This window comes from Xenopus laevis, chromosome 4L (genome assembly GCF_017654675.1).
Source record: "Xenopus laevis strain J_2021 chromosome 4L, Xenopus_laevis_v10.1, whole genome shotgun sequence".
Lineage (NCBI taxonomy): Eukaryota > Metazoa > Chordata > Amphibia > Anura > Pipidae > Xenopus > Xenopus laevis.
The window spans coordinates 86,186,382-86,201,523 of NC_054377.1; the positions used below are offsets into that span (position 1 = coordinate 86,186,382).

General features: G+C 39.6%; 1 protein-coding gene across 4 annotated transcripts in view; it reads right to left on the minus strand.

The window, feature by feature from the left end:
• Window positions 1-15,142, minus strand: part of rnf220.1.L (ring finger protein 220, gene 1 L homeolog) — a 165,499-nt gene that overhangs the window by 59,164 nt on the left and 91,193 nt on the right. For all 4 annotated transcript variants that reach the window (XM_041590436.1, XM_018258352.2, XM_018258351.2 and 1 more), the window contains one exon: window positions 7,906-8,035. In XM_041590436.1, coding sequence (XP_041446370.1) covers window positions 7,906-8,035 — 130 coding nt within the window. The remainder of the gene's footprint in view (window positions 1-7,905; window positions 8,036-15,142) is intronic.

Consider the following 15,142-nt stretch of genomic DNA (forward strand, 5'->3'; position numbering starts at 1 on the left):
AGGAAAGGCCAAACCAGTCAACTTTTTTGTAGGCATCTGAATTTTCTCAGAGGAGAAAATACAAATCAGGAGTGCTGGGGTCTAACGCCCTTGAGTGTCTTTGCAAGAGAGGGGGTTGTCATCAGCCGGGCAGGGCTGAAGACAGATAAAAAAATATCGACCGGTCGGACGTACTGCCTTCTCTCCTTTATTGATCAGGTGGGAATTTAACTTGCTGTGCATATCCACAGTGTCAGCAAGTGCCAAGGGGCATTTTAGAAGCAGTCAGCTTGCAGGCGTCACTTTGATATGAAAGGGGCTGGAGGAAATGAACTGATAGCGGAGGGAGCATGCTAAAACACAAATGGGTATAGGGCAGAGACAAGGTTGAAGGAACAGCAAAAGGGAAAAACACATGCAGGGTGATTAGTATTGAGAAATTTACTTTAAAAGGCATAAAATACAAACTGTACATATACAGACATTTTCAAAGGTTTCAAATGTTTGCAGATCGAATGGATGCATAACTGTAAACATGTATTGCCAAAGTTCATACACTGAAACCTCGATTTTACATACCCTGATTAAAAATTTTGCTTAATTTTACATCGTTTCTTTTTGGTCCCACCAATATATGATGCACAAAGCATCTCACGGATTTTACATTTTAATGGATTTTACACCATTTTTTTCTGGTTCTGGTCCCCTGAAAAAAGTAAAATGGGGGTTCTACTGCATAATGAAAATCAGTCATAATTATGTGAATCTATAATTGCTTTGAATACCCAGTGCTTTACAACTGCATACTACCTACCTGGAATATACTGTACCCACTGCATGTAAAAAGGCCATCACTTGCAGGGAATTTTCCATTGATTTCCACCTAGGGCACAGAAGGCTCCAATACTCCAGCAAACCAGCCAGTATATTAGGAATGTGTGTCAGCACATGGCAAAATGTAAATATGCCACAAACGACAACAGGACAATTAAATGTTTTTTTTTTACTGTTAAATATGGCTGATATTCATTGCTGTACAGCACAGCAGGGCTAATGTTTTTCATACCTTTAAGGTGAATTCAACCCTAAAGTTAGAAAAAACCCTACCCCCTACCCTACAGAGACCCCCCTCCCTCCTTCCTCCAGCCTAAGTGTTACCCACGGGCAAATGCCCCTTATGTTTTACTTACTCCTCGGTGCAGATTCAGGCATCGGAGTTCACGGGCGCCACCTTCTGCCGATTCGGTAATCTTCGGAATGAGACCCGTGCTTCTGCAATTTTCATGCGTTTCGGTGCATGCGCAGTGGTTGCGATGCAAAAAGTTGCTCCGACTGCGTCGGTCTCATTCCGAAGATTACCGAACAGAAGAAGATGGCGCCCGTGAACTCCGATGCCTGAATCTGCACCAAAGGGGCATTTGCCCGGGGTAACACTTAGGCTGGGGGAGGAGGGAGGGGGGTCTATGTATGGAAGGGGGGGGTAGGTTTTTTTTAACTTTAGGGTTGGATTTTCCTTTAACTATTCAGCGTAGATGCATCGTATCTATGCCCGACGTTTCGGTCCCTGTTTGGACCTTTTTCAAGGATATATATATATATAGTGATAGTCCTGACCTAAAGCATTACTGTTTATTAGTTCCAAAGAGATAAGCTAGGAGCCCTATGTGCACAAATTTGCAAACTATAGGGGGAATGTAATTAAAAATCGCAATCGTTGTTAAAAATTGTGTTTTTGCGAATGTTTTTTGTGCTAATGAAACGTATTACATCCCCTCATGAATATTTTGTTCTTTTTACTGGTCCTATTTCCCAATGGCCACCAGGTGGTGCCAGGCTGTATGTCTGCTAGTGTCCATGCATAGTATGTTCTTAAAACAACCCAATAATTGTGAATGGAAAATACTTCCTTTTTAGCCTTGGTAAGCAAGTTAATAATACTTACAGAATGTTATTACTTTATATTTAGCCATTCTTGTATGTTTAATGAAATCCTAATATATGAATGAAAATATACAATATAGCTATAAGGCTAGATTTAGTTGAAGGATGAAAATTCAACTAGCTGTATCAATTTCCTGTTTCTGGGTAAAAAAAATATCTTGCAACAGTCTTGGAAAGAAAAATCAGAGTAAGCTATCCATCCTGCCAGGTTGCTTTTGGAAGCAAGTCTGCAAACACTTGCTGAGAGGTCTTCAAGTCCCAAAAGAGAGTTCCATTGACAGGAGCATGCCAATAATTTGCTGGCTGACTGGCTGTTCTTTCACCCACTCACTGTTGTGTTTTGCTGTGTTACTATACCTATATACAGAGTCTGTGAGTCTGTGAGAAAGACCACACTGATTATTATTATGTAGTGGCTACAAATAGAAGTCTACACATGTACAAGTCAGTTAAAGTAAAGAATAATTTGGTTGTAGTAATTGTAACAGTTCAAAGAGTTTTCTCTTGTGTAGCAAGAGAAAATCTGTAGCAGCTCTGGGGCCATGTCAGGCAACTCTCAGCATGGACTTTGTATGTTCTGACTGTGTTTGTGTGGTCCCATTTCTCCTTCCAATTAATTAATAAACTAGCTTTTGAAACTGATCTTATTGTGAGTGTATGTAAAGGAAATGAAATTGTAAGCTTGTCCTCAAGACAAGGTACTGCTGTGGATGACTGGACATGCTCATGATGGAAACTATTCCTTTATTTTACATAATCTGATGCACATTCCAATCTGTCTGAAAATGTCAAACTGAAAAGAACAGGCAACTTAATGCTTCTGAACCATGATCATGACAAAATCTTACAGGGAAAGTCACTTTCCAGTGTAAATTTGGATCTGACTTGTTGTATGTAAATGGATCTCTAAAGAAATAGAAAGTGATTTACAAGTGTTGAGAATTGAGATTCTTTGGGGGAAATTCACTAAGGTGCGAAGAGGTGAACACTGGCGAAAATTCGCCAGTGTTAAGTAAGTTTGATATTTCGCCTATTTACTAATGGGCGCTTGCGAAAATATGCTAGCGAAGGAGATAGATTGTAGCACAACTTCGCACTCTAACACCAGGCAAATTTTCACCAGGGCTAAAGAACTTTACTACACAAATTCACTAAGAAGTTGGTTTTACTGAACGTTACCTCTTACGCCAGACTTGCCTTCGCCAGCTCAGACTTGACAAAGTGCAATAGAGTAGATAGGACTTTTTTTGGTACCCTGTTTCCCCCCTACTTTTCATAACATATGGCACATAAACTATACTTTGGGCACATGTGTAGGGCAATAAAACATCTCTATTTGCATTTATTAAGGTTCCCTGGACTTGTTTAGTTTTATGTATTTGCTGTAACATATACGTCCATTCAAACTTTAAGTTCCCGTCGTATGCAAATTCCCCTTTGCAAGTGCAACTTCGCTTTGCCTGGCGAATTTTCGCTAGCGCAACTTTGCTACCTTACGCTTCGCTTCGCTGAGCGCAACTTCACATTTTAGTGAATTTACAGAGCGCTGGCGAAAATTCGCCAGGCGAAGTGCGACGAAGCCATTGCTGGCACAACTCCGCCGGCTAGTGAATTTGCCCCTTTAAATGGACTGGTGCAGAAATCATCAATTGTGCAAGATAAAATCCTTCCACAATTATCACATTTTTACCATACATCTGCAAGTGGGGACTACCATACAATTTCATCAAAGCATCAGTTTTTAGTACATACTAAATTGAGCCTGGTCTGCTTGACTTTACTCATACTTTGACATAAAGATTCATAGCCCAAATATACAAAGCCAAGAGGTTTCTTGCTGGCTCTATCAGGCTCAGGTGCTTCCGATGCACACTCTATGCTGTGAAGGCAGAGAAGAAATGAAGCTAAAAATCTGAGGCAGCACTTTGTGATTACAGCTTCGTGGTGGATGCTCAAGAGAGATAGAAAGGGTGGAAAGGGCTGAAAATAAATAGCTCACCCAAAGCAAGGGAAATGAGGGCACAAGATTTAGCTGTTAAAGGAAATAATCCAAAACTGTCTTTGCGCTTTTAATCACAAAGACCACACTACTGACATAATTAGAGAAATTGGCATAGAAAAGCATGAAAAGCATGCTATAGACTGCAAACTTACTATAATGGTTCTGCTAGCAATGTGCCCATAGGTCTAGTACCTGATGTGACTAACAGAACAATACAATTACCTTCAGCATCACTGACATTAAGCTCCTCATTGACTGCGTCCTGTTTCGCTTATCTTCTGACCTGCTTTAGTTTGTGAGATTTTGCATAACTTATAAAGTGCTTGTAACCCTCTTTGTTTTTTAATGCATGCATACTAACAATAAAATACATAATCAATCATGATACTTATAAGTGCCCATTTACAGACATATATGCTAAAAAGCAAAAGTGCAGTCACCAATAGTGACCAGTCAAATCTTTTCTTTAATATTTTAACTTATGGCTGAATGTTAAAATAGATTGATTATTGGTGGTTGCTATTGAAAACTGCACCTGGGCAATTCAGGTTCATAAGCAACCCATAATGTACAGATAGAGCAAATCTACATAAAATTTACAGTAACAAAGCTGCTTGGATTTGTACTACTGATAGCAAGAGAGATAATCAGTGGTGTAACTACATGGCTCTGGGCATCTCTTGTTGGAGAGGCCTGGTGCACAAAGCCACACCTGATCTGCCCTCCCCACTACCCTCCCACCTGCTCACTTCCGACCCACCCTACTCACCAGCAATCAGGTAGGTGAACGGATGAAGAGGGGAGATTTGTATACAACTTTAGAGCAGCAGACCCTTTGGTCTGGCCATCCTATAGTTATGCGACTGGGGATAACCCATACAGTTGCGGTAGTACCAGTGGGGAGTAGGGGCAGGAGGTGCAATTGCACCAGGGTCCCCCAGAGTTCCCATCGGGATACTGTCAGCACAGATGCAGTGCTGCAAGGTGGCACAAAGTTAGTAAAGATAAAGGAGGTACAGCACAAGGACCCATGTAAAATTACTGTTATGTTTGTAAGCTTTCAAACGGTGTTAATATCACCAACATCATGTTAGTTTCACCAAGATTCTATGCTGTATGTTTTGTAAGCTCCTTGTTATTGATATTAGTTAAATAAATATTCCACATACTAGTACGGTAACATATACAAAGGCAGAGAAGCTGTTTCTGGTGCTAAAGATGCTAGCACCAGAAGAGTTAAAAAAAATAAATCTGCACTTTTTTTTTTCAATTTACATTTTTCGCTTAAAGTGAAAGGCTAGGAGGAAAATAATACAATTGGTGACATATTCTACAAGAGAGCAGTGAAAACGTGTTAAGCACTTCAGAATCTCATATATTCACTCGGCCCCTGGCAAAGACATCTGCCTAATGTTAGAGTTTAAATATCCTTTTCCATTTTACATGCATTCAAGTCTCATTTGAGGAAAATGAAACGGTATTATTAGAGGGAGATTTTGCACAAATGGCCTGAATTTGACATGTCAAGTTCAATGAGGCTGTTACATATGTAACACGTAGAAAGGCTCAGAGGCGACAAACCTCTTCTGAGAGAAAGTCTCTGATTCTGAAATGAAATTTGCATGCAGCGTACCCAGTGTCCTTCTTTCCCTGCCCCCTCTCTCAGCTCTGAGTATCGAGATCATTTGTTTGCAGGCTGACGGCCCTCCATGCTGTGTTTGCCAGGGTGCTGCTTTTACCTCCTTTGTTCAATATCATAGACAAAATAAGGGCACTTTTCAGTCATGTTTTGACTGCTTTTTTTTAACCAATAAATACTAACATTTTGATCACAAAGTTGGAGTGTAAAGAATATGTCCATAATAATACAGGCTAATAACTTTAAAAGTTGGGGTATTAAGGGTATTTAGTGCAGGGGCATAACTATAGAGACTATAAATGTGTATGTGACATTGTTGGGACCCTGTAGTGACTGTGAGAATTTTTCAGTTCAAGCCAAGAGTCCAACATTTGACCAAGCCTCCTTCTGTTTTTCCAATCAGTGCCCCCCTTAGCTCAAAAAATGAAAAAGGAAAATGTAGGTGAATCTGTCATTCACTCATAGTATTCAAGAGTTTGTGGGACAGAAAATACACATTTACCCCAAAGCTCACCTTGGTCTCACTGGTCTTCAGGTTAAGTACCCTTGCCACTGTTCCAAGCCACCCCCCCAGGGGCCAGCAACCTGCGGTTTAAGAACCACTGCCCTAAAGTATCTGCAAAACACATCATTTTGCTTAAAGACCATGAAAAAACTCAACTTGTGGGGCCCAGAAACTACAAGTTTTGCTGCAGGTTAAAAACCTATCTTAAAAAGTAAACATACATCTATAATCCCTCCACTCATATATGTGAAGAATGCGGACAGAAACAAAAAAAATTGGGGGGGGGGGGTGATTTGTAGACCTTTGTTGCATCTTAACTGAACCTCAGCTAAATAGGCTGCAAAATCCAGTAATAAGACTAACTGGGAGAAGACTGGATAATATGTGTATAGCAATAGGTTCGCATTGGCAGATCTTCCTGTGTGTGCCCAGCACAAATATAACAAACAGGCCTCCCTAGCAATTTTCTTTTTTGTATGATCCAATGTCAGCCTCATGAATAAATGTCCTTGTGAATAAAATTTATATTTGACTCTGTATTTTGTAGCTTACTCTGCCTGATACTGATTTCAGTGGTAATTCAGAGGTTAACATGGCACCAGGCAATAGAGAAATTGGGGGCTATGTGTGAAGATAACACACTCTAATGTGACTAAGAGCCCTGCCCTTTGTCGGAGATTAGCTTCAATTGCCTCAGTACATGGAATAGATTGAATGTTATCTATCATGGTGCAGCCCAGGTCGTTATTTAATAATTAATAGAGACCTCTTATTCTTCCTTAGCTTGCTAAGGGGCTGACTGCCTCAAACCTAGCAGCTAAGAGATAGCCTGTCTTTCTCTTATTTAACTGCTGCGGTTAGTTAAAGGAATAACCCCATCCTTTTTCATTTGTCAGCAGGATCACAATTGGAACTTGTCAAGTTTATGATTTAGGCATTCCCTTTGTTTCCCATTAAACCTCATGCTCAAATCACCCTCCTCTCTGAGGTCTGCAAGAAGGCTGCTACCTTGCTGTCCTTTCACAGTGTCTCCCTCCTTGGCCCTCACTTCCTTGATAAGGTTTCTGCCGGCGCTAATTGCTTCTCTTCATTTAAGCTGGTGCGCTAATTTGCAGTGGCTCTTTATTAGGTTGGATGAGACCCAAATTACGCCATCAATTACACACACTCTGTCTAAAACTCTCATTCTGGATGTCAGAGGGGGAAAACGAATGAAAAAAGGGTCTTTCTATAAACTCAGACCCCCAATCTACACTGAAATAATTAAATGAAGTCAGCAGTGGTTATATAAAAATATTCCACAAATGATGACATTATTACTTCAAATAGAGAAACTTGAAGTATGATAGAATATTGTTAGTTTCCTAGTGATGTCACTGTTAAGAGATGTTCGTTTGCAGAGCTGCTGCTGTAGTGCTGACCTAAATTTGACTTGAAGGGATAGTGACACATATGAATCGCCCTAATAAAGGCCCTATTTTTTATTCTTTAAATGCAGTATCTTTGGTCGTGTGCCTGATTGACCGTACTTTAGTTGTGGTAGAAGTTGAATTTCTGACCACTTGCATTCATGTCTGAGGGCAGTTGGGCCTAGAAGTTGTACGTAGAAGTTGTAAGAATGTTTTATAGCTCAAAATCCTATAAAACACTATACACTGAAGTATTTTATCATTTTTTGTTGCACTGGACCAGGTGAATATTTCAATAATTCTTATAAAAATAATTATTTTAAAATAATTAATGAATACAATTTTCATATATATTATGTGTTATACCCAAATAGTTCCTTCCTTGGCGTGCTATTTTAACATTTTTAGTATGGGGCATGAAAATTCTTACCTGATATTTAATTGAGTAAGTTTATCCAATTCCTGCTCCATGTGTTCCTGCAGCTCTCCTGGGCGTAGTAGGACTTGGCATATAGGGCAGATTGGGGCTTGGCTATCAAACAGGGCAACCTTCTTTTTGCCTATATGGAAACAGAGATACAATCACATGAACAAAAAACAAGAAACAACTTCTATCAGCAATAAAAAACAGCACATTCGTTTAACTGATGCCCGGTTAGAGCGGCTGGCTTTCCTATCTCTGTTATGTTTCTTTACAATTAATAAAAATTATCATTTTACCAAACACTACCAGAAAAGTACATGTGATTAAAGAATTAAAGAATTTAAAAATGGTCCATATAGTTCTAACAACTATACATATTAGAACTACCTGTCATCATTCAACCTTCATAAAATTGACCTGTCAAAGAACCATATATAGTCATGACTGGGTAAACTGGTATGAATATACAATGTAGCACAGCAAATGACTGTTGAAGGAATAAGGAAACATGCAAACATTTCTAACTGTGTTTGTTTTTCTGTCCAATTTTCTCTATCCATTACCAACCACAATACTATTCTTGCCAGAGGCAGAAAATGTAGCCAAAGTAATATGAGAAGTAGGCTGGCCCCTAAATAATCAGATGAAGATATTTTGATTTTTTTGATTTAAATCCTCATTCTCGTCAACACGCAAGCTTGATTGGGTGCACTCACATCGACAATTATGCTAGGATTGTGGGCAAACTTTGCATTCTGGATACCAGGGGTGCTGCGCTGAAGAGGCAAGTTGAAAAACTCACCTCAGACTACTGCTGAGCAGGTTACTAGGGGCGACAAAAAAACCCTCCTGGTACTGGTAAGAGCAAAACCTCCGTTTTTAAACTGGAAAATTAGCTTTTCTAGTGAGAAAGAGCAATTGCACTCTCTGCACTAGTGATGCGTCCACCCCGGCCTCAGGTGGCTCCTTTATCAGAAACGCAGATGCTAGGTACAAACCATAGCAAATTGTATCTGAAATTGCACTTTGCACACTGTACTTGTGGTCGTAAAATGACCCCTAAATTATTCCCCTTTAACAACAGGCCCTGACCGCCTGAGCAGAGCCATTCTAAACATATGAAGGTTTCAAAGAGCACTATTTTTAGCCACCACCTCTGGCATCAGACAATAAGCAAGCATACCTAGCTTTTTCCTAAATAAACAAGGGGAGGATATCCTGCTGGGACACTAGTTTTCTGTATCCTTGGCTTTGCCTACTGACTCATAATTCAAGTTAACAAGTCATAGATTCAACATGAAGTGAATTACAGATTAGGATCTCTACCTATTGTTTCCTCTTCATGTTTTTCTTCTTTATAAGAATGTTTATTAACTCTAATGCTGTCAAAACCATATAGTATGGAATATTATTCCATACCTTTTCAGTATTACCTATCAAATTCTATGATTGTCTGTGCATGAGTGCCTTCTTACACTACTGATTTTGCCAATGAGCTTTGTTTGCCAAAGAAGAAAAGTATAAAACTGATCACATAATATATAGTTTTTATATTCACAAGAATATCTTAACTCTATTCAGAATTTCAGGAAGTAATATATCCATTTATATGTATTTCTCCTTAGACAGTGGGGTATAGATTTTGCATGTTCAAATCCTGTATTTGTATTTATACATCTATGTTAAGATGCCATATTCTTGCTTCAGCTGAACATTGCCATTAGATTAACAGCACCTCAAAATGTAAAGTGCAGTGAACATCTTTACATTAGATTAGGCAGACAATAAGTGAAATATGTTTTCAAAGTGAAATTATGTTTTCATAGTGATCATGAATCCAATACATGGTAATCTTTTATATTACTTGAAAAGGGAAACTGTTCATATTATGAATGGTAATGTGTCCCCTGTTAATATAATCAACTAGTGTGTTAACCGAGAAGCAGCAGGTGAAACAGAGTAATCAGGCTTCAATAAACTGTACTTGGTTTAAAACACAATATGGTTAATGGATCGTATGAAAAGGCAGAATGTTTTATCAGGGGGTAAAAGATGGAAATAAACAACAGTAAAGCCTGATCATTTTCCTGTCCTCTGTGTCACTAGCTGGCTGATACATAAGTTTGCAACTTGGCCTTTGTTACATCTCCGAGAAAATGCCTCTCAAATTAGCTTTTCTAACAGCTCACCACTGTATGCTGCTAAGCATATAAGACAAGCCTGACCATTCATAGTCTCTGCTGAACCGCGAGTCTAGAATGACAGGGACTAGTAAAGAAGGAGGACGGAGTTGGCTAATGGAAGGGTGCTAATGACAGAGCACTTATCACAGAGGCAGTTTACATGTCAAAGCAAAGGACCTTAAATAGCAGCACCCCAGGATGGAAAGCACTTTAACAACCATGTAATAAGATCCTACAGATATTTTTTTTTTACCATGCAATTTGTTGCAGTGTCCTGGGTACAAATATATTTTTTTCGGGCAGAACAACATCTCTCAAACAAAGAGCCACAGAAAGCAAAACAGAGCTGGAGTTGGTTTCTTGAGGGCTAGAATAAATAGAATACTGAACTGGATTACCTTTTATGTATTTTTAAAAATAAAAGCTCATTCTACCCCTCTCTTGGTGAAGTGAGTTATTCTCCTTAAAAATAACAATAGTTATTCTTATTATAACACTTTCCTTCAGACAACTAATCATTGTTGCACATGTTCCTGGCCAACAGGTACAGCTGTTATCAACTGCAATGATTAGAGTTGAACTGATGAATGTGTTTAATCCAGAGTATCCAGGACAGGATACAATGTTTTTACATAATAATTACAAATAGTTTCACAATGTACCCTATATACATCACTAGAATGCTAGGTGTCCATGCAGACTGTGGTTTTCAGAAATTAAACATGCTGTTCTTTCCACAACAGTATAATGACGGACAGTGATACATTTACTAAATGCTGCATCATTCTGGCTAGCTCTTCGACGCTACGATTGCCTGGCACAACTAAAATGAGGCATGGATCCAGTCAGTCTTTGAGTAAGGCATTATGCCATCCTAACAGATGGGAGTGGGTGCCAGTTTAAATAGGACTTTGTTTTTCCATCAGTCGGAGGACGGTTGTAAATGTTTCCCTTCTACACTTATACAGGGTTTCAAAACAACTTTCACAAGAAATATGTACTAAATAAATTTGTTGTGTCCCTTGTTTAAAATGCTTACATTTTCCTAGGAACTGAACCTGGACTCTTAATGAACTACTGTCATGGTGTGAATTTTTCTGTTTTCACCTGTTAAAATCATCTCTGTAGAGATTTAAAACAGAGACTGCTCTGCTAATACAGCAGTTCACTCACGTTTTAACAAGTGCATTAGGTCCTTAACTACAGAAGCAGCTATGGACTATGTCAAACACTAGCCAGAGAATTTGATTTCATAAGAATATTACAGCTACATTTCTCCAAGATTTCCCATGCAACTTTTGGATCAGAAATTTGTAGCAGGATGAAGCAGAGAGAAACAGAGGGTAGGGTTAGATGTATGTAGAGGGTAATAATTTAAGAAACTCTGAATCTGTGCAATCACTTTATAAATTAGGTAAGGGGAGGGAGGCAGGAGGAGGAGGAAAGTTAAAAGGCTGAGAGGGAGATGCATCACAATTACTGGCTGAGCAGTAATGAGGATTCTGTCACACAGCTGTCATGCAGTTTCACCCAACTACTCCAATTCAATAATAATAATAGAAAAAAGGTGAAAGCTTGGGAATAAAAAAAATTGATAGGTACATATTTGGGGCTTTGCTGATATATCTTTCTTATACAACGGCAGAAAACAAGACTTTACACTCAACAGACTGAGATAAAATTGATAGGGAGGGTGGGTGGCTGAAGAGTGGAAGAGAAAGGAGGGGACCTGCACTGATCGATATTACTAAAAGCTATGAGACACGGTGATGGAGTGCAATTTTTTTTGTCTTTGCTAAAGTATGGTAGCTGGCCGATGGTTGATTCATGGTTCTCACACTCAACAGCTAACTGGAGTCTGACAAGACAATGAATTTTAGATGAGAGAAACTTTGGCATCCTGGAAAGGTATGGGGAGTGGAAGAGAAGAAGACAGAGCCAGAGAGTAAGCGAGAATGAAGAAATTTAATAAAACAATGAAAATGTTGTAACCAAAAAAGGCCCAACAAATACACATGCAAGAATATTACCCCTAAGCACCCAACCCAAACTACAAAGAATTGAATGATTGTTGTATGATGTGTCCTGTTCACAGGGCTACATTACATCAAGCTTTTGAAAAAGTGGCTGGAGGGCTTCGAAACGTGTCAAACGTAATGGTTCTGTGCACTACAGGCATTTTTTGGCAATGATTTTTTAATGGACGAATAAACATTGGCTTTTTTACTCTATGTGGTGCTCCGTGCCTTACACAAGAATATGGTGCTCCGTGCCTTACACAAGAATACAGGGCTACATTAGCCACATTTTAAGGGATTCTGTCATGATTTTTATGGTTTAAATTACACTGTTTACAATGCAAATAATTCACCTTACCATTTAAAATGTTATTCTTGAACCCACAAATGTATTTTTTTAGCTGTAACATTGGTGTGGAGGCAGCCATCTCAGTGCTTTGTTCCTGATTCTGAGCTTTGAGAAGGAGCCAGCACTTCTGGAAGAAACTGAAACAGCTATTGTTTCTCCCCATCTTATTGTATTTCACCACAACCCATGTCGTGATCCCCACCTAGTGGTAGACATGAGAATAGCACCCAAACAGGAAAAAGTAGGGTTTTCCAGGCTTGGATGCTATTCTTATGTCTTCTACTAGGTGGGGCAATACAAAAAATCTGCCCATTGTTCTTTTGATAGGCTGCAGATGGTCTGGCGGGGGTGGAAGGGGGTTATATCACTCTAACTTGCAGTGTAGCAGTAAAGGGTGACTGAAGTTTATCAGAGCACAAATCACATGGTTTGGAGGCACCTGGTAAATGGACATCATGTCTAGCCCCATGCCAAATTTCAACATTAAATTAAAAAAAAAACTGTTTGCTCTTATACCTGGATGCTAAGGGGTATATTTATCAAAGAATGAAATTAGATGTAGCTACAGTCCTCTAGTGTGAAATTCCGCCACTCTCCGTTCATTTCTCCATTCATTTTATGTGATGTCCTGCTAAAAATGGCTGAAACTGGGCAAATGCCAAACCAAATCGTGCATCCCTAGCTAGCAGGTTGTGAATTATTCCTATTGTAAATGGTTTAAGTTTAGCAAAGCTTAGCTACTACACCAACCCTGCTAAAGAACAGGAATACACAAAATTGGGGATGTGAGAGCACTCCAAGGCTAAGTAAAAGTTTACAAGTACAATGGAAGCCACAAGTCAGCTGTTCTATATGAATTATTTTATCTGTTTATCTAAGTAAGTATATAAATACAATTCCCTTTGTTACTGAATGTTACTGCTCAACATCTATTGCATATGTTATGTTTTTCATATCTTGTGAAAGTCTCATCCACCATTTAGGGTCTGGCCACACAGGCAGATTCGGGGAGATTACAGTAGCCAGGCGTCAAATCTCCTCTTCTTCGCGGCGACTAATCTCGCCGATCTGCCTTCCCCTGCCTTCCGCTGGATAAAATGTAAATCGCCTGGGGGCAGGCACACAGAGCGCTTAGATTTCCTTGTGAGGCAATTATGGGTGACTTCGGAAAACAAAGCGTTCCGTGTGCATGCCCCCCAGGCGATTTACATTTTATCCAGCGGAAGGCAGATCGGGGAGATCAAAGAAGAAGAGATTTGTCGCCTGGCGACTGTAATCTCCCGAATCTGCCCATGTGGCCAGACCCTAGGGTGAAGACACACAGAGCTTCTAGTAGTAGCTACTTGTCACAGCTACAAAAATTGACAATTCTGATAACTTACTGATAACTTTCTATACGTGTGTGTTAGCAGAGGAAATTGTCAGCACTGTCTATGGCAGAGTATTTTCTGGCGTTTTGTAGCCGTGACAAGTAGTTACTACTCGTGTCTCCGTATGTCTTCACCCTTAAAATTCTCTGGTTTTGCACAACTATTGGCCAGATTATCCCTATCCTTCACAGTGTATTGTGATTAATAAACTTTAAAAAATAGCTTTGAGCTAAATTAAAAAACTAGGGTGTTAACTTGCTGCATATTATACTGCTTGCATACTCTGGCCATACTACTAGGATTATGCTAATATTGCTTACAGTGGAACAGCTGACTACCCACCTAGTACCTGTTTTCAATAATATATTACATCCTTGACACACCAAAGGACGGAAACAGACTAGAAACATGACTCTGGGGAGCAATGGGCTGTAGACTTTGGTACTATAGGCTTTAACATAAACTGTGGAACCTTTTAACGTCTCTTGTGTGATTTTAAACAATTAACCCCTCTGCGAAAGTGCTGTGGGCATTGTGTGTAACACCTCCTTTTCTAAGAGTTTAAGGGTTTTGCTGGTACCCAATCCTAGGGTTGTCACCTAGCCAGTAAAAATATTGTTTGAGGCCCCAATGTTATTAACAGGGAAAAACTATTAAAGTACAGGTAGGATGGAATTTTTTCCAGAAAACTTGGCAAACCTACCCACTAACAATCTGGTGAACCTCAAATCTAATTTCCTAGTATGGTAAATAGATATAGAGACAAAAAACTGTTTCATAATGATATCGGTGTATGTGTGGGGGAGGGAGGGTACGCCATTCACAAGGGGGAAGGATACAGGAGGGTACCCCCAGCACTATCAGCCCATGCACAGACTGTACTGCACATGGACCAATTGGCAAAGGGGCACATCTAGCAGTTCAGTAACTAGGGCAACACCAAACTGAACAGTGTCCCTCTACATACAGATCATACAGCCAACCAGAATTAGGGAGACTGATAAACAAATAGATGATAGATATGTAAACAGAGAAAAAATAGGCTACAACTGACTACAACAAGTGTTGCATGTTCCTTCTAAAAACAAGGCAATCGCTCACAACCCCCCCAATTCTCTGTTAACCTTCCCTCCGCAAAGACTGTTCATGAGAACGCATACAGAATGTCCATTCCAGCCACTGGCACTTTATTCTGAGCCTCCAGGCTGTTAAATGACTTTGAGAAATGGATAATCGATTATCATTCAGTGAGCCACTCTTTCCCCTCCCCAGGCCTAGCCTCTCCACTTGTTTAGAGGGAGCACAAAGTCACTCTGCTCACAC